This window comes from Sus scrofa, chromosome 14 (genome assembly GCF_054392235.1).
Source record: "Sus scrofa isolate SSC_HxYL_T2T_F1_AM1 chromosome 14, Sscrofa_HxYL_maternal_Yorkshire_Landrace_v2.0, whole genome shotgun sequence".
NCBI lineage: Eukaryota > Metazoa > Chordata > Mammalia > Artiodactyla > Suidae > Sus > Sus scrofa.
Genome location: NC_139396.1, coordinates 149535680 through 149560500, shown reverse-complemented (window position 1 = coordinate 149560500; position 24821 = coordinate 149535680). Strand labels below are relative to the sequence as shown.

At 51.3% G+C, this 24821-nt stretch overlaps 1 protein-coding gene across 5 annotated transcripts in view; it reads left to right on the top strand.

Annotated features, from left to right (window-relative positions):
- HSPA12A (heat shock protein family A (Hsp70) member 12A) overlaps window positions 1-24821 on the top strand; it is a 177453-nt gene that overhangs the window by 147208 nt on the left and 5424 nt on the right. For all 5 annotated transcript variants that reach the window (XM_013983787.3, XM_021073399.2, XM_084995682.1 and 2 more), the window contains 7 exons: window positions 2266-2370; window positions 8040-8156; window positions 15412-15580; window positions 19432-19518; window positions 20114-20218; window positions 21253-21511; window positions 24477-24580. In XM_013983787.3, coding sequence (XP_013839241.3) covers window positions 2266-2370; window positions 8040-8156; window positions 15412-15580; window positions 19432-19518; window positions 20114-20218; window positions 21253-21511; window positions 24477-24580 — 946 coding nt within the window. The remainder of the gene's footprint in view (window positions 1-2265; window positions 2371-8039; window positions 8157-15411; window positions 15581-19431; window positions 19519-20113; window positions 20219-21252; window positions 21512-24476; window positions 24581-24821) is intronic.

Sequence of the window (24821 nt, the reverse complement as noted above, 5' to 3'; positions counted from 1 at the left end):
TGTTCACTTTGGAAATTGACCAATCAGAGTGGACACTGGCTGGTGCACAGGCTTGGGGGTGCTGGGGGCCCCCTGCTGCGCCAAGAGATCCCCTTTCAGTTGCTGGATTGTTGGGAGAACATCCTGGAGGGAGGACTCGGGGGCTAGGGAGCATTTGGGGGGCTCAGGGTAGTGGCTATTAACTACCCAGTTTGGAAGTCACGACCAGTAACAACTGGCTCATTAACCCGTATGGGGAAGGAGGCAGCTCAGGAAATCAAGCCCAATAATTGGCAGTTCCAGGTCGGAAGCAGTTCTGCTCCCAACCTGCCAGTGTTCCATAAGATGACCCCTTCCCCAGCTCCATGGAAATATCAGGCCGTAGAACAGGATTTTTTCTTTTTCTTTCTTTCTTTCTTTCTTTCTTTCTTTCTTTCTTTCTTTCTTTCTTTCTTTCTTTTCTTTTTTTTTTTTTTGTCTTTTGTCCTTTTAGGGCCGCAACCGCGGCATATGGAGGTTCCCAGGCTAGAGATCTAATCAGAGCTGTAGCCACCGGCCTACACCACAGCCACAGCAACGCCAGATCCGAGCCGCGTCTGTGATCTATACCACAGCTCATGGCCATGCTGGATCCTGAACCTACTGAGCGAGGCCAGGGATCGAACCCTCAACTTCATGGTTCCTAGTTGGATTTGTTTCTGCTGCACCAAGATGGGAACTCCGGAATTTTTTTCAATTTAAGCATTTTATCCCTTAAATTTTCCTTAACTTTCAGTGCTTAGAGACGTGGGATGGTCAAAGTGTTTAAGACCATGGACCCTGAGGCCAGATGGCTTGGGTTTAAATCCGCCTCTGCCGCGCCTTTGAGTTACTGAATCCAAGTCACTTAGCCTCTCCGGCCTTGCTCTATCGCTTCTGTGAAACGGATGCACTGAGAGTGCTTTTCTCCCGTGGATGTCGTGAGGATGAAAGGAATTACAATATATGAAGCTCTTAGAACTGTGCGGGTGCTTAATAAGTTCGAGTCAATTGCTAGCTCCTTTCATTGTTATCTCCCCATGTCTGCTGTTAAGTGTTTGCAGATGACAAAACTAATGTTACTGGGAAACCCCGCAGCCCACAGCCTGCCTTCCAGGGCTCTGTGCTCAGCCATGTGGTTGTCCCTCTCTGACACAGACCAGCTTCTGCTCCATGGAAATGCATCCTTCCTGTTTCACCTGATGGGATTCAGTGCCTGATAGCGGTTGCCTGCTGGTAGAAGCACAGGCATTTTTTTTTTTCAATTTGAATTTTTCAATTCCAAGCCCATGGCTTCCTGGTACCTGGAAGCCACCTGGGAGCTGCTGCCCCCAAACTGGGATGTCTTTGCTGAGCCCTGGGTATGGGAGGAGTATGCTTGTGTGGAGGAGTCAGGGCGGCAGGCAGACCCCACGAGGCCAGGTTAGCAGCTTGATACCCCTTCCCGTTTCAAAGGCAAAGACTAATTACCCAGCCTGGATCAATCCAGAAGCCCCAATGATTTTTCTCCCTGGCAGTAATGAGCCTGCTGGTTCCAGGAGACTTGAGGGCTTCCTCTGGATGGTCACTCCCCCTCTCTGCCCATCCCCACCCCCTGGGGACTATTCTCATGTTCTAATGACCTCAGTCCATCCAGCATCTTATGGAGCATCTCCATCCGAGGACTGCACTAAGCAGCTGCCGTAGCTTCTGGCAGAGGAAGGAAAGCAGGGATGCTGGGCTCCCAGCAGATTAGACAGCACAAGCCTTAAAATAGGAGCTCTTCTATTTTTGTGCCTTGGTTGGCAGCTCATTGGGTAGCAAAAGCTTCATGTCTGTTTAGCATCATACACGTCAGTGAGATGGCCCGATTAGCTGGTCCTCCAGTGGGGGGCTCCCCAGGGTGACCATATGTGTCCATGTGTGGAATAGTGTGTAAATTGCACTGGGAGTGGCACCTGCTGCCTTTTCTATCTTCCCCTGTTCTCTTGTTGCCCTGAAACCCCTGCTCCCAGAGGATCTGGGAAAGAGGAAAAGAAGGAGGGAGGGGAGGAGGGAGCAGTGGAGGTGGGGGCTGAGGGGAATAGGCAGAGCCTCCTACATGGTAAGGGGACAGTGCTGCCAGCCCTATCCTGGGGGACATGCCATCTGAGCCTGCCCCTCCCATGCCAGGAAACACAAACATGGCTCACTGGGTTCCCCAGGTCTCCCAGTGGCAGTGCTTAAAGCCAGAAGGCACCTCTCCCCTTTGTTATCATCTTACTATTTCCCTCCTGTCCCCTGCTCCAGGACCTCACCATGGATACAGACCTGACAGCAGCAAATGGCAAGAAAGTCAAAGCCCTTGAAATCTTTGCTTATGCCCTGCAGTACTTTAAGGAGCAGGTGCTGAAGGTAGGCACATATCAGTGCTTTGCTGAGGGGATACCTGCCTGCCAGGGGAGCAGGATCAGCCAGGGAATAAGAGCGTCGGTTTCGTATTCAGAAGCATGGTGCACCCACATGCATTGCTGGTGAGAAGGGAAAATGGTGCAGCTTCTGTGAAGAACAGCCTGGTAATTCCACAAAAGGTTAAAACACAGGATAACTACATACCTAACAATTCCAATCCTAGTTACATACTAAGAGAAGTGAAAATATAGTCACACAAAAACTTGTGTCTATAGCAGCACTATTCATAACCAAAAAGCAGAAACAGCCCAAATGTCCATCAGTTGATCAGTGGGTAACTCAATGGGACCCACCCATACAATGGAGTATTATTCAGCCATGAAAAAGAATGCAGTACTGATACATGCTGTGGCATGGATGAACCTTGAAGACGTTAAGCTCAGTGAAAGAAGCCAGACACAAAAGGCCACATACTGTCTGACTCCATTTGTATGAAATATCCCGAAGAGGCAAATCCTTAGAGATAGAAAGGAGATTTGTGGTTTCCAGAGGCAGCGGGAGAGTGGGAATGAGCAGTGCCTGCCACGAGGTATGGGTTTCTTTTGGTGGGGGGGTGATGAAATTAGCAAGATGGTTGCACAATCTTGTGAATATACTAAAACCCAATGAATTATGCACTTTAAAAGGTGAATTATGGAGTTCTCGTCATGGTGCAGTGGTTAATGAATCCGACAAGGAACCATGAGGTTGCGGGTTCGATCCCTGGCCTTGCTCAGTGGGTTAAGGATCCGGCATTGCCGTGAGCTGTGGTGTAGGCTGCAGACATGGCTCAGATCTCGTGTTGCTGTGTCTGTAGCTCTGATTCAACCCCTAGCCTGGGAACCTCCATATGCCATGGGTGGGGCCCTAAAAAAAGGACAAGATATTAAATGAAACATTAGATACCACCTGCCTCTCTGGGGGCTCCACAGAGAGTAAACACTTGGTAAATAGTTACTTTTGCCCCTCCCCCACTCTAGACCCCATGGAAGAAGCTGAGTGAGTTTGTGCAATGATGGCCCAGAATGCAGAGAATGGCTGATTTCTAAGTGGAATATGGCTGTCCATTTAGTGTCCCCTCCCACGGGCATGGTGACGAGTAGATGTAAATCAGGTGACCAAAGAGCCTCATGCATTGAGTGCTATCCAAAAAAGAACTGGGAACTTCAGGAGCATTGGTATTTGGTAATCACTAGAAGAAATTTAGTCAATTCTAGAGATAGAAGAGAATTCTAGAAATAGGGCCAGAGGGAGACAAAGAAGTGAGAATACCTTTCACTTGGAGTACTTTTTTTTTTTGGCCGTGCCCGTGGCATGTGGAAGTTCCACAGCCAGGGATCGAACCCATACCACAGCAGCAACCCAAGCCACTACGGTGACAACACTGGATCCCTAACCCACTTTGCCACAAGAGGACTCCAAGTACTTTTTTCCACGTGCCAGAGCTCGCCCCAGTCCTGGCCGTGTAGAAAACCACAGAGCAAGGTGCATGCCGTCAATGGGTCAGTGATGCCAGGAGGTAACTGGGGGCACTGCGCATTGGGTGCAGGCAGGGGTTCTGCCCAAGGGAAGTAGCAGGGAGTTGTCCCCAGAGGAGAGGGTTTGGGGGCCTCGGACAGACAGCAGCTGGAAGGGTGGGTGTTTCAAGCTGGTGGAGTGGCCCAGGAACAGCGCAGGAGAAAGAACGCATAGCCAGCAGCTGTGGGAAGCAGGCGGAGGGCACAGCTGCAGCCAGAGCAGAAGCCGTGGGTCAGGACAAGACTGCATCGTGCCTCAGACGGCTTCCTGGGGAGAGGGAGCCATCGGAGGGCTTCCTGTGAGGGAATCCCTGGCTACAAGGATAGCGTTGGAGGGGAGACCCCAGGGGTCCCAAGGACCTGCAGGTGGGGGCAGGATGTGTGAGCAGCTCACTCAGATGTGGGAGCCGGTCTGACGGAGGGCTGGGGGTGAGGCTGAGACTCGAGAACCTCGGGGCCCCTTGAGGAACAAGAAGACCAAGAAGATAAAGGGGGGTGGGGTGGAGGGAAGAGTGGTTCCTGGGAAATCTCTCTTCCAAGAAAGGGGATGGGGAGAGGACTCTGAGGAAGGAAGAGGGAGGGAGGCCGGGCTGGGTTCGTGCTGGGGAAGAAGGTGGTGACTGGGCGGGAGCAGAGAGGTGGACTGGGACCTGCAGAAGGGGAGCCGCCGGAGTTCCCATCGTGGCGCAGTGGTTAACGAATCCGACTAGGAACCATGAGGTTGAGGGTTCGATCCCTGGCCTTGCTCAATGGGTTAAGGATCCGGCGGTGCCGTGAGCTGTGGTGTAGGTTGCAGATGAGGCTCGGATCTGGTGTTGCTGTGGCTCTGGCTAGGCTGGTGGCTCCAGCTCCGATTCGACCCCTAGCCTGGGAACCTCCATATGCTGGGGCAGCGGCCCAAGAAATGGCAAAAAAGACAAAAAAAAAAGAAGAAGAAGAAGAAGAAGGGGAGCTGCCGTCGGTCCAGGAGGTGGAGAAGCCAAAGAAGAGGGGTAGCTCAGCTGGCCTGAAGAAGGGGTTCCCAGAGGGCATGGCTCAGGGCCTGGAGAAAGATGACGGCACGGAGGGAGGCAGGGGCCTCCAGATGAGCAAGAGGAGCCTTGGGGGCTCAGAGAAAATGTAGGATTTGAGAAAGCCCACGGCGCAGGAGTGTGTCTCAAGTTGGCCAAGAGGAAAGGCGTGAACAGCCCATCTTTAAGAGGAGGGTGGAGGTGGGAGGGCGGAGGTCAGGCAGGGGCATGGGTGCAGGTGGGGGTTGTGGACCTGTCAGCTCAGCCTGAGGCTTCGGGAACCTTCTGCCAGCAGGGAACGCATTGTAAAGAAATTCCAAGAAGAAGAGCTGTTCCAGGCAATGTAGAGGAACCAGGCCCTTCACCATAGGGCTGGCTGGTGTTCAAGGGACGGGTGGGTTTGGAGGATAGAATAAGCTCAAGGAAAACACCCCAGAAATCACCTCACTGGTGCGGTGTCATTGTTCACGAGGGAACGTCAGTGAAAGTGCCTGACGGGAGATGTTCAGTCAGTGCCAGGTTCCTTCCCTTCCAGGCTCATCTCCACCCACTGGCAAACAAACAGCTTCTGCAGACAACCTTCCATGCAGCTGGGGAAGCCCATCATTCGTCTTTGAGCCTCTTCCTATTTAAAGAATTTTAAATAGCCTGGAGGGTCAAGGCTGCCATGCTTAGAACGCCTCCCAACCCATCACAGGATCACCTGCTTTTAAAGCCCAGTGCAGACCTACAAGGAAATAAAATACGATTAAAAAACAAAACACGAGTTCCCATCTTGGCTCAGTGGTTAGCGAATCCGACTAGGAACCATGAGGTTGTGGGTTCGATCCCTGGCCTTGCTCAGTGGGTTAAGGATCCGGCGTTGCCGTGAGCTGTGGTGTAGGTTGCAGACATGGCTTGGATCCTGCGTTGCTGTGGCTCTGGCTTGGGCCAGAGGCTACAGTTCTGATTTGACCCCTAGCCTGGGAACCTCCTTATGCCACAGGAGTGGCTCAAGAAATGGCAAAAAGACAAAAAACAAAAAAACAAAACAAAAACAAGCAAACAAACAAAACAAAACAAAATCACCCTCAACAAAAAATGTCTGTTTTTCAGTAGCAATCCACCCCAGGACATATACCTGGAAAAGAAGAAAACTCTAATTGGAAAAGATTCATGCACCCCAATGTTCAGAGTGGCACTGTTCACAAGAACCAAGATGTGGAAGCAACCTAAATGTCCACCAGCAGATGAATGGGTAAAGAAGATGTGGGTGGTACATACATACAGTGGAATATTACTCAGCCATCAAAATTAATGGAATAATGCCATTTGCGGCAACATGGATGGACCTAGAGATTATCATACTAAGTGAAGTAAGCCAAGCAGAGAAAGACAAATATTACTTACACATGGAATCTAAAAAATGATACAGCTGAACTTATTTGCAAAACAGAAATAGACCCATAGACATAGAAAACACACTTATGGTTACCAAGGAAATGGAGGAATAAATTAGGAGTTTGGGATTCACAGATACACACTACTACATACGAAATAGATAAACCACAAGGACCTACTGTATAGCACAGGGAACTATGTTCAATATGTTGTAATAATCTATAATGGAAAAAAGAATATATAAAACTGAATCACTTTGCTGTACACCAGAAATATATGCAACATGGGAAATCAGCTACACCCCAATTAAAAAAAAAAAGGCTATTCCATGATGGTCTAAAGCAGAGATGTTTTTAAAGGCATGTTTATTAAAAAAAGTTTAGTGAATGTACTTAACATTAGTGAACCATAAACTTAAAAATGGCCATGATGGTAAATTTCATGTTATGTATGTTTTGTCACAATGAAAAATGGAAAGATTTTTTAAGGCCACAAAAAAAGGCCTACTAATCAAAGAGAAAGTTAGTTCAGTGAGAAGGGTGGGTCAGTCCCAAGATTAAAAACATGAAACAAAATAGAAAGTGAGATACCCAGTAGAAAAAAAATCCTCCAGCCTCCTCATCTTCTGAAACACCTCCCCAGCCTTTGATGCAAAAGCACGTTAGTGTGTGTTTAGGTTTGATTTCAGATTCGTCCGGTGCAGGTGACCACAGGAGGGAAGGGGAAGAAAGGAACTAGCATCCATCAGGGGTCTTCCCTGGGCTGGATGTGTCCCACGTGTTCTCATTTAATCCTGTTGTAACGCTGTGGGTTAGGGTTCTTCTTCCCATTTTACCGGTGGCAATGCTGAGTCTGAGAACTATGCTAGAGACGAATTTTGTCTGTGTGGGCCTGGTTGACACCTCTGATGCTTCTGCCCATCCCATTTATCCACAGGGGCTCCTGCTGATATGGTTTTACCTGAACTAAAAGTTAAGGGCAGCATGGTTGTCGCCTAGGTCATGTTTTTCAAGTCTTTCTCACTCTGCCAGGAAAAGTCCCCTGATGTGCTGGGCTTGCAGTAAAGTGGATGACAGGGACAACTCCGGTAACAAATGCCACCAGCTGTGAAACATCACCGTGGGCCAGGTTCTATTCCAATATGGGACCAAAAGTAACACTTTAGGGAAGACCTTGGCTTTTAGAATCAAGATAGACCTGGTTCTGGGTTCAGAGTTTAGCTCTGCCTCTTTCTAGCTGGGCAACCATCACAAAGACACTGAACATGTCTAGGCCTTACTTTGCCATCAGTAGAGAAAGGAGTAGTTCTAGTCTGTTCCTAACAGGATTCTCAAACGGATTAATGGCGTGCTGTCAGTACGTGTAGCGCTCAGAAAATTATCAGACCTCCCAACAATTGTATGAGTAAGGTAGTATTACTCCCCTTGCACCGATAGGGAAGCTGAGGCCTGACAGGTGGTCACTTACTCTAAGTCACATGACTAGGAAGTGGCCAAAGACTTCAGCTCTGCCCTCCTCCCACCTGCAGTTACATTCAGTAAGTGGAAGGAGCTGGGAGCTCCCTGTTTGCCAAATATTCAGGAAACAGACTCTTGCTCCCCGATGCTGGTAAGTTCAGGAGACTGTGGAATAGAGGCCCCAAGAGTTCATGGCCAGGAAGCCTGAATTTTCAGTGAAGCCCCTGGAGGCCTGTCCACTTGACCTGCTGCATTTTCCTTGGCTTCAGGAGCTGAGTGACCAGGCGGGTTCGGAGTTCGAGAACTCAGATGTCAGATGGGTCATCACAGTACCTGCCATCTGGAAGCAGCCCGCCAAGCAGTTCATGCGACAAGCGGCCTACCAGGTCAGTGCGGGGCTAGGGGTGGGCAGGGGCCCATGATGTGCACGGCGGTGGTTGTCACCCCACTCAGGTGTCCCCAAGCACTCACCAGTCTCCTGGGAGGCAGTGAAGTGTCTCCCACAGGCCAGGCCACCAGGAGCCTTCCCATGCCTTGGCTTCCTCCTGGTGGGTCACAGCAACAAAGGGAGGGGCTGGGCTTAGCTTTCTTTCTGGCTTTATTTATTTCCAGGTCTTGTCATCACTGTAGATTCTTTGGGACTAGCATTTCAATTAAAAATTTTTTTTTTCTTGTTAGGGCCGCACCTGCGGCGTATGGAGGCTCCCAGGCTAGGGGTCGAATCAGAGCTGCAGCTGCCGGCCTACACCACGGCCACAGCAATGCTGGATCCAAGCTGCATCTGGGACCTACACCCCAGCTCACAACAACGCCAGATCCTTAACCCACTGAGCGAGGCCAGGGATCGAACTTGCATCCTCATGGACATCCCTGGGACAGAGCTTCTGTTGTACTCAGTCCCCTGAGCTAATAAATGAAAGTCCACCCTGGGGCCTGGGTCAACTCTGTGCTGAGAATCCGTTTTCAGAGACTTCAAACCTGAGCCAGGCTGGGGAGATGCGCTAAGGTCACAGATGTCCCCTTGTCCCCTGCCACGCCTTTTCAGGAGAGAGCTACCTTTCCCAGGAAGCTCTGATGTTGCATCTGCGGCCACATGTACAAACCTTTCCTTTTAAATCCCCCACCGAATCAACCCTGAGCACCAAACGCAGTCCAGTGGCCCTGGGCAGCTTGGTGTCATGAATTGTCCTGACTCCCCGGGGGCTTTACTCCAGGTGGCAGGTGGAGGTCAAGGAAGGGCAGGGTCCCCTCACCCACTCTCCCTGTTCCCTTTCCTCCCTCCTCTGCCCTCTCCTTCCTCTGTTCAGCGTGAGAATCTGGCTCGGTCTGTGTATCGGCCAAAAATAGATTTGTTTGTATGGGGCTGAAGGAAGAGGATGGAAGTTCCAGAGAGACGCCGCTTCTTTAAAAAGGAAGAGCCACACATGCAGTTTCACTGTGGACAGAAGCACTGGGCATCATGGAGCTTTTCCGTGCTGTCGGCTTTCAGGCAGTGTCTGAGGATCCAAAGCTGGGCCCTGGGAAACGGCTGTCTGCAAGGACACAGTCTTTCCAGGAGGAACACGCAACAGTCATGGTTTTGACTTTCATTTTCCGGCTCCTGGCAAGACTTCAGCAATAAACGTGTGACCCGGAAAGGGGGCAGTTCTTATTTTTAGCCTGCAAAAGGAGATGAAGTAGCTAGTGGATTTGTCAGGGCTCTAGGAGTCCTGGGGAGGCTCTTTAAGGACTGCCCCTCTGAGCGGGTAGCAGGGGGGTGTGGAAAGAGGCCCTCTATGCTGTGGGGATCCAAGGGGAACCCCCCGGGGGGGGGCACGGCGTGGCATCCTCTGGGCTTTGGCCAAATCCATATGGCACCTCAGGCAGCAGGAGGGTCAGCAGCCCCTGGGCAGAGTCTCTGCCAAAGCACTGATGGAGGGACAGGGGAATTTGCCTCCTGAGGCCCAGAGCTGCCCTTCAGATGGCCTGTCCCCTCCATGCCAGGTAACTTTTGTCCAGTGCAGTGTTTGTGCAGCTTAATTTTTGACCCTTTGTGGTTCTGATTTGATACTTGTGTTCAGTTTACCATCACTGGATGGATTTGAAGATGGCAGAGACCCTTCATTCATTTATCCTTTGTTCACTCACTCATTTATTCCTGAAACAAGACTGTGCCAGGGGCCTCCTGTGCCAGGACTGGGGTAGACGCTCGATTCAGATCCCATGTGACCATGACAGGGGCCCTGCTCTCAAGCTGCTCACATCTGAGTGGTTCATTGAAGCTGTTTGTCCTTCTGGGAAGGGGCAGATAGCATGTTAGGGGCACCCTCTTTAGCCTGTCTTCTGGAAGGTTCTTCAGGACAAAATGGAAATGGAGCTTGATACTCTGTGGCCAAAATTAGCATCTGTCTAAATTTACCTTCTCACTTCCCATTTGTTATAAGAATAAGAAAGATGTGTACCTGTGGTGATTAATCTTATGTGTCACCTTGACTGGACCTAGGGGTACCCAGATATTTATTTGGTCAAACATCATTCTGAGTGTTGCTGTGAGGGTGTTTTCGGATGAGATTAACATAGAAATTGATTGACTGAAGAAAGCATATTGCCCTCCCTAAAGTGGGTGGGTCTCGTCCAATCAGTTGAAGGCCTAACTAGACCATAAAGGCTGAACCTTCCTAGACAGAATAAGAGAGAATTCCTCCTGCCTGCCTTCATACTGGGACATTGTTTTTACCCTGACTTTGGACTCCAACTAAAGCATCAGCTCTTTCTGGGTCTTGAACCTGATGGCAAGAGAATGATCACTTTGACTGTCTTGGGCCTCCAGCCTGCTGACTGAGGTCTTGGGATTTGTCAGTATCCATAATCATGTGAGCCAATTCCGTATAATAAATCTCTTTCTGCATAGACATACATCCTACCGGTTCTTTTTCCTTGGAGAACGCTGGCAAATACAGAACCTGAGCAACCTACACAATTTTTGGCCCCACGAGCTTCTGAGACCTGAGAGTGCCCACCAGCCCTTCCGCCTGAAGCATTGGCTTCGGGCCAATGAGCTGGAAGGATGGAGGAAGGCTGGTTCTCCCGCAGGACACCTGGGAAACCAGTCATCCTCTCTGCTGGAATATGGCAGATGGAACCCTTCCTTCCCGACCTAGCAGAGGCCTCCTGAGTCCAAGTTCATGGCACAGTCACGTGGAGGCTGAATTTCATCCTCCCACCAGCCTAGAAGAGGAGGATGCAGAGCCAGGAGAGGTGGCACTGGGCAGCACTTCCCAGGAGAGAGCAACCCTGCAGTGGATGGGCCGGGGGCCTGCACTTGGGGGCGCCTGTGCTTCATTGCCAATGGGGGCGGCTCAGCACTTGACATGAGGCAGTGTCCTCCCTGAGACTCCCCAGACTCCTCTTGTGTCAAGTGCTTGTTGAGAAAGTGGGTTAAATTCTCTATCTTTTATTATCCACAGCCCCAGGACAGCTTTTTAGACGCTGTAGGAGGATTCAGTGAAAAGATGGTGACAGAGAGAACACCTGACGCCTCTTCTGAGGCCCTTGGAAAGGGCTAGAATGAGGAGATGGTTCCACTGGGTCCTGAGAGCATCGCACCTAGGAGACAGTGCAGTGCATTTCCAGAGGCACTTTGCCTAAAACGCATAACTCTCGTAGGTTCCAGAAACCTGTTAAATAAATGATGCTCCCCTATGTACGATGCTCATCTAACATGGAGTGGCAGCTTATCTTTGCCTCCCTTTCTGAACAAACTGCAGTGAAAAATAATCACATCAGAAAAAAAAAAAAAACCCAAAAACCAAAAAACTCAACTCCATGACATGCAGAACTGGTGCAGCTGTAATGCTTTGCAGCTTGATGCCAGACCAGCTGAGCCCTGGACCGGTCTGGCTCTTTTTCTCAGCTGTGGACATAGCCCCTGGTGGGATTTCCTGGCTGGCTGGAGGGCTGAGGAGCAGAGTAGTTGGGGTGGTACCCGCCCACATCCTTGGGCTCCCTGGAGTGCGGGTTTTCTTACCCTCCCGACACTCCCAAGTGGAGCCCGTGACCAGGAAGCAGAGCTCTCAGAACTACTACAGTGGAGCGCTAGCTGGCCCAGATTCACGGAGGAGTCAAGTGAGGTGACTTAATCTCGGTTCAGATGCTTTCTGATTGTAGAATCCTCAGGTCTTGTCAGAGATGCTCTTGGGAGAAGGGCCGGAAGCTTGCGGAATAAAGGCTGGCTGGAGGGAGGGTTGATTCATTTATTCATCTAGCAGATGCTCTGAGCACCTACTGTGTGCCATGGGGCAAGAAGACCTGACGCTGCCCTTCAAAAATGAACCATCTTGCAGAAGAGGCTAGACAGGCCTCTTCTGGGGGCAGAATATGCTGAGTGCTGGGCCAGGGTCCCAGTGGAGGGAGGGCTCACATCAGGACAGTGGCCTTGAGAGACCAGCTCCAGAGGCAGCGTGACCCAGAGTGGACAGAGAGTTCTCTTGCTGCCCTGGTCTGATCCCTGGCAAAGGCCCCCGCCTCCAGGTCTCCCACGAGCTGCCAGGCCAGAGGCGTTCTGCTGACAGTGACCGCAAGCGTTTTGATGCAGAAATAGAGCTCCCACTTCGGCCCAGATAAAGACATCTGGGTTTCTGAGAGTCTGGCAGAGACTTTTGCATTTCCTCCTCTCTTGGAGTCCACAAGCAGCTCTGGGAACCCTCTTGGGGAGATGGAGTCTGTACGGAGACAGCTGCCTCCCCTTGCCTCCCCGCCAGCTCTCCTCTGTGGCTTCCAGCAGAGTCAGCTGCTGGGGACTTGGCCCCCCACCCTCGCTGGGGAGCAGGCTCAGGGGCTTGTTCCAGCAAACAAGGGTGGTTACTCTGTCCTGGCCACTGCTGGGCCCCCCCACTGACCTCGCCTTTGCCCTCCCCTCTGGTCTGAGGTCCACTTCACCTCTGGTACCATGGGGGACCCTTCATGGAAATGGGTCAAAGCTTTTGCTGTGGAGCTGAGGCCATAGCTGGGGAGGGACGGATGAAAGCCCCACCCTCACCCCCGAGAGGTGGCGCCCCCGCTGTTTGTACAGATCTGGGTCAGCCTGCTTGTCTTTCGCATCTTCAGGATGTGGGAGCAGCCCGATGGGGGGTGGTCTCAGCCACACGCAGGTACCTCGGACCCCTTGGAATGGGATCATTTTACTCAAGGCTTCTCACACCTCTGGACTTCTTGCTGCGATTTCCTTCATAGATATTTCACAGCTAAGTCAGAGATGCTGCTCAGAATTTCTGGGAAGGTGTGGAAGCAAATAAGGGCATTTATTTTTGGCTCTTGTTTGAACCCTCCCATCTCTACCCTCGGGCTCGGGCCCCTGTTGCTCTTACTAGCCACGTGGGAGCCGCCTGGCTGGTGACATCCCAGGGGGACACGGTGACAGCAGCAGTGTGCCTTTTGAGTGGGCAGGGCCCGTGGCTTTCCTCCACACCGAGCCCTGAGCCACCCCACCTCCTCCGAGTTTACCCTCCACCTTGAACCACAGAGGGGGGGCTTTACATCCGGGGTCTCCTGTTGCTTTGCAGCTTGTCTTTCCTTCTTCTAGGGAGTTGTGGGAGCCGGGGCTGTGGGCTTCTGTTCTAGGAGGGCCTTGGCTTTATGTGCAAACCCAGACACATGGAAGAACCAGTCCGTGAGCGCTTTTCCGTAGAGGGGGCCCCTCCCCTCCTGGTGTTACTTCGGATTTCTCCTTCCGGGATCCTGGGGGTAAAGGTTCAGCGGTTTCGCGGTTCCTGGTGGCACTTCACGGGCCATGTCCTCTTGCATCGGCACTTTAACCTCGGGCTGTCTTTGCTCTGCCCATGTCTGAGGAGATGTTGCAAGAAAGTGAGGCTGGGGGAGGGAGCACCTCTAACTCCCATCTGCATCTGTAACCTCCTGACCCACGTAACCAAAGGGCAGACCTGGCTTCGTTGACCCGGGGACCCCACTGATGGGCGTAGATGCTGCCTGTGTGACTGGCCTCAGCCAAGGGGACGAGGCAGGACCGAGGTGGATTCCCCGCGGAGGGCGTAGGTGTGTGAGTGGTTCCATCTGGTTTCGTAAGGTCTGTCTTCCAGAAGGGTGGTGCCCCTTGTGAGGCATTGGGTTTTGGCAAAGTGGAGACTTTCAGTCACCTGCCAGCCGATGGTATCTCATTCATTAACTGGTTTGGTGGGTAGGATATGAGGGAGAACTCATGACCACGGGTAGAGGCAGTTCTGTCTCAGGGTAAAGGCGTAGAGATGGCACCTTTAAACCCGTTGAGGAGGGGGTGTTAGGGGCCCCAGGAGTTGTCAAAGCACAGAGACCTGGGCCCAGCCCAGGACCCGGAGTTACCAAGAGTGGGAAAGCGGAGACCCAACTGAAGAGTGGTCTGTGAGGCTCAAGACCTGGGCTGGGCTGGCTCTGCCACTTCTGCTGGAGCCTCAGCCTGTCTCGGGTTTAGAACAGAAAGTCCAGCGTCCCATGAAACCTGGGACAACTGGTCACCCTGCCTTTCCGAGCTTTGGTTTCTTTCTGCACAAAGTAAAGGAGTGAGACCAAAGGCATTTCTAATATTCTAACCTGAGCTCCCTCCCCTCCTTGCCCAACAAGGGAACCTCCTAAACCCCTGTGCCTGGGACTCCAGGCCACCTTCTTCCCACTGGGACATTGTGTGTGAGTATGTCATTAGGCAGCCTTTTGTCCCTGGAGATGAGTCCGCTAAACCCCCTGGGCCTGGGGCAGAACTGGTGCTGCAAAGTGGGTTCTCCAAAGGGGATGCTGCACCCCGGGTTCCCTGGGAAAAGGCAGCAAAGACAGCAAACACAGCGGGGGCAGAACAGGCTCATTTTTATTTGCCCCTGTGTGGGCAACCAAGCAAAGCCGTGAGCTTGGACAGCTTCACGGAGCAAGTGTGACCTTGTGCTCCAGGTCAAGGTCACGAGAGGCCGGGCCAGGCTGTCTGTCTGAGCACCCTCGGAAGGGTGGTCCCAGGGCCCCCCGGCTGGTGTCCTTGGTGAGGCTGGAGAGTCTATGCCCAGAACAAGTCAGATGGCGCGGGGCAGAAGCATTTCTTCTGCTAAAGGGATAAAGGCCTTGAATAAGATAACCCGCAGCGGCCTTTCCACTCACTCTAGAAAACGGGGACCCTGTGGGATTCCAGGAGGGGCTTTCTCCTGGAGCCCCCCTGATGCTCCAGAGACAACAGGTCAGATTTCCACACAGCAGAATCAGAGGCTTGCATAGCTGAGGCCCAGCGCCGGCCCATCGGGTTCCTAGGCCACCAGAGATTGGGGTTTGCTACCGCTTGGTCAGTCCTCTCGTCTTGCAACCGGATAGAGACCATTGGCTTTCCATCCCTGGTGGTTTGCAAAGCATTCAGCCCCTTTGTGCTTCTCAGTTCTGGGCCAAGCAGGCCCCAGATGCAAGAGGCTCTGAGGCTTGCAGAGCCTGGCATTTCCCAAGGGTGCCCATGTGTTTTCTTTGCCCACTTGGTGCCTGGCGCCCCATTGCGCCTGATTTTAGATTCTGCAAAGGCTGGAATTTCCCAAACAAGCAAGCTGTGACTGTTCTTTCCTTGAGGGTCTCAGCCCCAAGTGTGGGTGTCCTCAGAGCGGTCCTGGTCAGGGAGCCCGGATCCCAGCCGTGCCTTCTGTCTTCCAGGCAGGTCTGGCCTCCCCCGAGAACGCGGAGCAGCTCATCATCGCCCTGGAGCCTGAGGCGGCCTCCATCTACTGCCGGAAGCTGCGGCTGCACCAGATGATAGAGCTGAGCAAGGCCGCGGTCAATGGGTACAGCTCCAGTGACACAGTAGGAGCTGGGTTTGCACAGGGTACCTCCTGCTCTCTCTCTCCCCCTCCCTGCTGTCTCCCCTCCCGCCCACCCCCTGCATGTGTCTCTGCCTCTGAGTTTTTAAAGGCACTCAGTGCTGTCATGAGAAATCCATTTGCTTCTGGAGGAGCTTAGCTTTAAGTACTTCTGGGCTCACTCGCCATTCGGGCCCCTCCAAGGACGCCCATAATCTCCGCAGGGGTTTCTCTAGTTCATTCCCCGCCCAAGTGCCCCACCCAAGGGCACTTCTCTCCGAGAACCTGAGGGTGGCCTGAGAGTGGCTCCTGGCCTTGCATTTTACTGGGCTTTTAATCTTTCCTGTCTATTAACTGACTCTTAATCTGACCCCACTTGCTTGTTATTAATTCCTGCATTAAGACTGTTGATTTATTGCCGACTCACTCAGTGGGGCCACTTCATGCGTGATGAGCTCATTATGAGGCCTAACTATACACTGGTGAGAGTTGAAACGCTGGCTGCAAAGGGCTGACTTTTCCTGAGGGGCTGATGTTCCTTTGGCTGTGGGAAGGAACACCGCCTAGGGAGACTCGGGGTGGGCATTTTAAGGGCCTTTTTCTCTTTAATATTTACCTGTTCGCAAGTTGGTTACACCTTGGTTCCCGGGATTGTTTTCCCTGGTAGGCAGGGCTCTGCAGGACTGTCCAGGGCCACAGAGTTGGCAGAGATCCTAGGTCTTGGTCAAAGCCACATGAGCAAGCACAGAAGCTAATGGGAGCTGGGGTGTGTGTGTGTGTGTTTTGTGTGTGCTGTGCACCCCAGCTCTGAGCTCTGTGCCCAGGTCAGGACCCTGAGGACAGAAACGCCTCATCATCCAACAGGCCCGGGAGGAGGAGAGGGGTGACATTGTGAGGAAAGTCACCAGCTGGTCCCAAGGCTCCCTTGGTCCACACCCCGAAGTCTGTCTCTGCACCGCCCGGGCGCGGGGGCCTTAGCAGGCCCTCATTCCTGCCCAGACAGGCCTGGCCTCTTCCTTTTCACAGGGTGACTCTGCACCAGTGGCCACCACTCTGCATTGTCAAACCAACGCAGAGTGGTGGCTGTGAACCTGAGCCAGAGACAGTGGCAGATAGTTCATTTGTCGCCAGGCTGCTGCCTCAGTCTGCCGGGGGGCCGTGTGTTAGCCCCCAGATCTGCTTCTTCCAGAATGAATGCAAATGGGCTTCCCTCTAAGTCTCAGGGCTAGATCTGCCTTTTTCTCGCGAGGCTTGGCCTCCCTGCAGCATCCCGAGGCCGGTCTCACCCCGACCTAGATGCAGTGCAGCCACGTTTTAAATACTCAGGACAATCCTGTTGCTTAAATTGCCTTCTCCATTGTTTTAATGTGGGAAAAAAAGCAGTGACTGACTAGCGTCTATATTTCAATGCTGATCCTTACTCAGTTATTCATAAACAGCAGCTCATGCCAGAATTAGCTAATTCAGCATCCCTCTCCTTGACATTGCTTGAGAATAAAGCCGCCCCCCCCCCCCGGGGGTCTTTCTAGGGCTGCACCCGTGGCATATGGAAGTTCCCAGGCAAGGAGTTGAATCAGAGCTGCAGTTGCCGGCCTACACCACAGCCATAGCAACACTGGATTCAAGCCACATCTGTGACCAATACCACAGCTCATGGCAATGGTGGATCCTCACGCCACTGAGTGAGGCCAGGGATTGACCCCACATCCTCATGGATGCTAGCTGGGTTCTTAACCCACTGAGCCACAATGGGAACACCCAGCCTTTGAGGGGGAAATTCGTTTTGGAAAGATTTTCTTCCCCAAGGGTTCAGTTTTCTATTCCCTTTCCTTTATTTCCCCGTCTGTGTCCTGTGCCTAATGGAATTCGCTTCTGTTTCCTATACTCAGAAGGGTGTCTTTGGTTTTAGAAATCCTCAAATGTCACCCCTTAGGAGCAGTGAGGCAGGAGTTCTGTCTCCACCTGGCTTTCGGGTGAGAATCTCTCTCCCAGAAGGCTGGGGTGCTGCAGCAAGGGGTCTGGGCTGAGCACTTAATCGGGGTTACTCTCCATGGCATGGACACCCTGAGACCCCCAGGCCTCTCTCCTCTGATGCTCCTTCCTGATGGACGCCCAGTGGCTACCACCCAGGGGGACGGAGCCGGCTCTCTGCCCCCAGCACTGCAGGTTTGCCGTCGGTATTATTTTATTCCAGAAGGACTTAGGGAGATTAGCAAAGGGTATATTTTTCACAATCATGGGCTTAATTTGCCTGAAAAGTGGGGTCATTTTTTGAGAGCTCAGAACATGTTTTATTAGCCTTACTTGGTCATTTTTTTTTTATGAATGCTCTTTTGTCAGCCATCTCGATGGCTTTAGAAAAATCGATGCCCACCACAAGGCGGGCAGTGTAAGGGCACCAGGAGCTGGTTCTGGGAACAGGAGAGAAGCCCCAAGTGTGGGGATCTCCCCAGGCCCGCAGGAGCTCTTTCATCAGGGCCTGGGCTCTCCACCGTAAACCAGAGCCCGAGGAACTTGAGGCCCACCCCATGTTTGCCATTTTAATCCCCAGAGAAGATGTCGTTTTGCCAACACTGTGCTCCTTGCTGAAGGAGGCCGGGGGGTCAAGGGTTAACCAGCAACAGATGGATTTGTAGGCCATTCAGTCAGCAGCACCCACTTAAGGACTAGAAAATTGGTGGGGGTGTGTGGCTGTGGGATGAAGCAGCAGAGCAGCGGACAGAGTCTCTGTCTGTAAACCCAGGATTGCTCCAAATCCCTCATGGTAGCAACCATTTGTTGGGTTCCCGGTCTCACACTTCGTGCATTGCCTTCATTATCACCTACTGTGTGCCTGGTGTCACACTGGGTGTTGAGGATCAATTGGAGGACTGGTCCCTGCTCTGCCTGTCAGGAACCTGTGCCAAGTATTATTATCCCCATTTTATGGATGAGGAACTAAGGCCCAGAGGGGTTAGGTGATTTGCCCAAATTCCCACCGTGGCTGTGCTCTGCTGCTTCCCAGGTTCTCTCTTTCGGCACCTTTCCCATCTCCTAACATTCGTATTCTGCTTTTTTAGACTTCTCCCCAAATTGCTAAATCTCAAAGGCAGGGAAGTCCGCGGGCTGAGGGTTAATTTCAGGCTGCAGGACAGAGTCGTGGGAACTTCAAGGCTCTTAACCTCCGTGATGTGGTCTCCTCATCTGAACATAGGGCAGTGATTTGTGTCCTGTCCGCCTCACCGGGCTGTGAGGAGAGGCCTGGGGGACATGAAATACCCATATGAGGCGTCACAACGCCCAAGCCCTCAGAGGCACGGCCAGGTGGTCCCCGCCGCGTGCAGGAAAAAGGCGGCACCGGCTTTGCTCAGGGCCGAAGCGCCACCTTGTGGCTGAAGAGCATATCGGCGCCAACAGGGTCTGCAAATAGCTCCCGGCGCGTTTATCCAGGATCCAGATTAGGAAAACATACCCCACATTCCCTGTATCAGCCAAAGTTCCTTGATGTGAAATTATTTAACCTGGCGCACTGCAGGCTGCTTGGAAGACAGAGTCTTCCTTGGGGCAGCAAAGCCAGGAAGTTGGCCGACTTTATTCCCGTTCCTCTGAAAGTGCTACTGGAAGAAGAGAATCTCGGCAGGGCGCCGGCCAGAGCTGCCAGGCAGATGAATAGATGAAGGCTGGTGGAACGAGCTACGCGCTTTGGAGACTGGCTTTCTCATTCCCCATGTTGTATTTATGTAATCATTTTGATCACGTATCACTGAGTGTTCTGTTCCTAACCGCCCCCCCCCCCCCCGGCCCCCGTGCTCTTTTACCGCCACTGACTGCAGGTGACCATCTGCCTGCTCTTTTGTGCTTTCTCACCCTTTGTTATTTTCTTTCTTTTGGCCACTAGCTAAAGAACATATACGACGTAATCGGCAGAGTCGGACCTTTTTGGTGGAGAATGTCATAGGAGAAATCTGGTCTGAGCTAGAGGAAGGTAATGCCCTTGCATGTCCTTTGTCCCTGATGGACTTTGTGTGTGTGTGAGTGTGTGTGTGTGTGATGCTGACAAAAATGCATTCCTATTTGTTCCTTTTGCACTTTTGGAAAATGTTCCAAATCAGTCAGTTTTAAAGACCACTCACTCACCCAGGGAGTGCTCTTTTGGGGGCTGTAATTCTGCGTGTTCTCAAAGCACATAGGCTCTTCGGAGGAAACGTAGGAACTGGAACTTAACCGTTCCTGAGTGAGTCTGGTGTTCAACAGCAGGTCATTGGATGATGCTATTAACTTGGCAGGAAGCTGCCCACTTGTACGTGCCGGGTACGCAGCAGCGTGTGACCTGAACGCTTTAGTCTTGAAGATTCACTCGTCTCGGGTCTTCATTATCCATGTTAACTGGCACCTCTGGGCAGACGTTCTCTCATTCTCTTTAGTCATGAATAACTCACTGCCAGGCTGATTAATGAGCAAGAGCATTGTGCTAATAAGTGATGATGGCCCTTAGCTGGCTATGCCCAGTCTCCCGCACCAGCTTGTTCCGGACACGGTGGACAAGACGTCTATATAAAGGATGGCTGTTTTTGTACCAGGTGACAAGTACGTGGTGGTGGACAGTGGCGGTGGCACCGTCGACCTGACAGTCCATCAGATCCGGTTACCGGAGGGACACCTTAAAGAACTGTACAAAGCCACAGGTGAGCCTGAGGAAATGAGAAAAATGGCTAATTTGGTCACACGTGAGCTGTTTTCCTCATTGCAGATTTCTCTCAGCAGTTTGTCCTTTCAGCGCCACCAGCAGGTGGGATTATTTGTAGGCAAGAGAGGATACAGATGTGTGAAACCAGAAAGCAAAATGCACTTAAATGTCCTTTCAAACACAAACCACCATCGTGCGGGGTTTGGGTGTAAAGGGAGCCTGTTTCAGATCCTGGCCAAGGGGAGTTGTTTCTGAAAGTTGTGCAAGAACGTGATGGACCCTGTGATTGGGACCACCTGTGGGAGGTCCCAGGACACCTGGTCTTGGATCAAGATCACCAAACCCACGAACATGCTCCTCCTCTTGGCAGGGGCGGGGATAAGGAATAAGCAGGAGCTCACAGCGACAAATCGAGGTCTGCTGCTTTCCCAGACCCTGCCCTGGGCTTTCTTGGGTGGGAATACCATGGTGCCGTGGGTAGTGAAAGGTGATGATTTTATTTAAAATGCAGATTGTTGACAAATGATTTCTGTAGGAAAAAGCTTCTCCACGTGGAATGAAAAGAACCTAAGTGGGTTTTTTGTTTTGTTTTGTTTCTTGTGGGTTTTTGGGGTCTTTTGGTCTTTTTAGGGCTGCACCTATGGCATATGGAGGTTCCCAGGCTAGGGGTCTAATCGGAGCTGTAGCTGCCAGCCTACACCACAGCCACAGCAACGTGGGTTCTAAGCCATGTCTGTGACCTGCACCACCGCTCATGGCAACGCCAGATCCTTAACCCACTGAACTGGATCAGGGATCGACCCCATGTCCTCATGGATACTAGTCAGGTTCATGAACCACTGAGCCATGATGGGAGTGCTCTAAGTGTTTTAAAGTGTAAGTAAAAACACCTGGCTGCAGTCGGCTGGGTGGGTGGGTCTGCGTTGGTGCCACTTTCTTCAAGCAGAACCCAGGCTGTTTCTCTGACTGGGATTCCATCTCTGACTGTTGTTCACCTAGCGGTCTCGGCCTCCCGTTCTGTTCTTGACCCAGGTGGACCCTATGGATCTTTAGGAGTCGATTATGAGTTTGAAAAGCTTCTGTGTAAAATATTCGGAGAGGATTTTATCGAGCAATTCAAAATCAAGCGTCCTGCGGCCTGGGTTGACTTAATGATTGCATTTGAGTCTCGCAAAAGGGCGGCTGCCCCCGATCGAACGAACCCACTGAATATCACCTTGCCTTTCTCCTTCATTGACTACTACAAGAAGTTCCGTGGCCACAGCGTGGAGCACGCCTTGAGGAAGAGCAAGTGAGTTGGGGTCGTGTTTGATGCAGGCCCTTCAAGAAGGCAGATTGTGTTGATGGGGGGAGGAAGGGGGTATGGACTCTGAATTCCAATCCTATGTACTTGCTGTGTGACCTTGGATAAGTGACTCAACGTCTCTGTTCCTCAGTTTTTTCACCTGGAAAATGGGAATGATAATTCCACTTACCTCAGAGGGTTGTTGTGAGGGAGAAATGAACTCATATATGCTTAGCACAATGCCTGGGACCTGGAAGGTATCCATGTGTTAGCTATGATTATGCAGGGACGTTTGTCTGTTGTGGTCCCTACTTTACCCCCAGTGTCTACCTGTTTACCCCCAGAACCTGGTGCACAGGGTATAGGTTCCTGGTAAATAGTCCTTGCATGAATCCTATGGGAATCCGGGTTTCTTAATTCTGAGTCTCCTGGCTCAGGAGAAGTGTTTGTAGCTCAGCTTGCTGCAAAGCAAACATATTTGGAGGATGTTTTAAAGCTGAATTTGGAGGATGATCAAAGCATAGGTTTCTCAAAACCTTTTTAAATTTTTCGTTAACTTTGTACTTTCAAATTTTATCTAACTTCAAGGATTGTCAGTTCCTGGCCAGTCTAAATCCGCATCTACCCTCCCCCAATTTTAAAGCCAACCTTCGATTTTCATCTAATTCATCAATGCATCAGTATATGTTCTAAAGGAGATACATTTAAAATCATAACCACAGTACTACCATCAGACTTCAAATGAGTAATTCTTCAGTATCATTAAATATCTAGTTAATAGTAAAAATTTTCTAATGTCTTCTAAACTTTTTTTGTCACTTTGCATGAGCATCCAAATGATGGTTCTATATAGCAATTATCTGATGTGCGTCTTAAATCCTGTTTCATATATAGCTTCACCCTCCGATTTTCCCTTGCAGTTTATTAGATGGCAAAGCTGATTGTTCATCTTTTAGGGTTTCCCACAGTCCAGGTTTGGCTCAGCGCATGTCCACATAACATGTTCTTCTGTCCCCTGGTATTTTGTACAAACATTGGCAGGTTGAGCTGGAGGTTTAATCAGATTCAAGTTTGAGTTTTGGGCATATCTGTTTCGTGGGTGGCCGTAGTTCCTGTTGCATCGCACCAGGGGGCGCAGTGTCTGCTTGGCTCTCCTTTTGTGACGTCATCATAATGCGCGGGTCCATTCCTGCAAGGGTGGCCCGCGGTTACCTCCTTAGACCACCACTCCCCCTTCGTTTATTAGCTAGAATACTTCCGTAGGAACTTTTCTCCTTAACAGTTTGGTTGCCCTGAAACACAGTTCATATAGGAAAGACAGGACAAACGGTTGGTTCGTTCCTTCCATTCCCAAGCTTTGTTTTTAAAAAGTTGATTTCCTGGCATCCTCCAAAGTGACAGGTGATATTTTTCTTCTGTGGGAACACAGGGGAGTATCATTAAGAATTCAGCGTATTCGATGTATTTGAAACCATGGCAGTTTTATCCTTACTGATGTTCGAATCGTCCCACCTTGGCCAGTAGGAGCTTCTTCCAATTGACATTTGTGGTCTTTGACAGTCTTTGCTTTCTGGTAGATGAAGATGCTTCTGGCACCTCTTGTGTGTTCCCTACCCCAGACATTTCTCTAAGAAGCCTTGTTTCCTTTGAGTGGGAAACAAAGTAGATTTGATTCCAGGTCTTCTGGGATCTTACTAGTCTTACCAGTCTAGCCAGATTCTTACTAGACTGATGTTCTGTCTGCCCCATTGGTCCGCCACAGAGGCACCTGCTTTCGATCGAATCCCATGTCTTGCCTGCACAGTTCTGGGGAGACTGGCTGCAACCAGCCTTTGGGTCCCTCCTTAGCCTAGGCCATGGAAAGAATTTGTGGTCTGGCAACATCTGGAATGTGATCCTGGGAGGCAGCTGGTGTGTGTTTGCCAGAGAAGCCATTTGCTTGGCCCCTTTGAATGTCAGAGCAGGTCCGGAACACACTGTTACACACGGTTCCTGGTATTTCTTTAGTGCCAGAGAGTTTGCAAAGTGTTTTCACAGAACTGGTATTTAACTTGATCTTCACAACAACCCCTGGGAGGGAGTTAAGGTAAGTGGTATTATTACTCTTGATTTCCAGATGAGAAAACCTGGGCTCAGAGATAGTGCAAGTCAACTCGCCCAAAGTCCCATAGCTACTCAGTGGTGGAAGCCAGACTAGAGCCCAGCAATCCCGATTCCCTGTCCAGGGCTCTTTGTGCTCCACACTGCTGCTTTGGTCTTTTTTTTTTTTTTTTTTTTTTTTTTTTTTTTTGCTTTTGCTAGGGCTGCACCCATGACATATGGAGGTTCCCAGGCTAGGGGTCCAATCAGAGCTATAGCCACCGGCCTATGCCAGAGCCACAGCAACATGGGATCTGAGCCACGTCTGGGACCTACACCACAGCTCACGGCAACGCCGGATCCTTAACCCACTGAGCGAGGCCAAGGATTGAACCCGCAACCTCATGGTTCCTAGTCGGATTCATTAACCACTGAGCCATGACAGGAACTCCTCCACACCGCTGCTTTGGACATGCTGCATCTTTGACAGGGACAGTGAGGGGCATCCAGCAGGGTTAGGCTTGTCACTACCATGGGCCTGCAGGGCTGAAGGAGATGCACCTGGGCTCCAGGCTTGTAATCTTATGCAGCAGTACAGCAGACATATCATACAAGCCTTTTTTGAACTAGACTTTGGCTTCCATTTTTCCAGGAGAAAGTTGGCTACAGCCAAAAGCAAAGAGAAACAGAAGAGGTTATGTCTCAGCTTTTGAGCTTCTAAGGGTCCAGGTACTTGTGGTTTAGAGTATTTCTAAGGGTTCTTTGGGCTCTCAAACTCCCTCGTACCCTCCTGGATGTGACAGATGTTCTGCCAGGGTCTATGACTAGGCAGACTAGCTTGGGTATCCTTTGTACACTCACTGCCCATTCTCTCTCTTTCACGCTTCCACAGTGTGGATTTCGTGAAGTGGTCCTCACAGGGGATGCTGAGGATGAGTCCGGATGCCATGAATGCCCTTTTCAAGCCAACCATCGACAGCATCATTGAGCATCTCCGTAAGTGATCAGCCAGGGCTCTGCCCCTCGGTGGGGCAGAGCCAAGAAAGGGACTGATTTTTGCAGCATCACCAACCAGTATACTTGAAGCCAGGTCTGCAGGGGTCTCGGGGCTTGGAGCCACAGGCCAGGACCCCAGCAGAAGTGGGCAGAGCCTGGGTGTGTAGGAGGGAGGTGACCGGGCAAAGGCAGTGGATCTCTCCCTGCAAAGAGCCCAGCCTGTTCTTACCTGGGCTTTCTG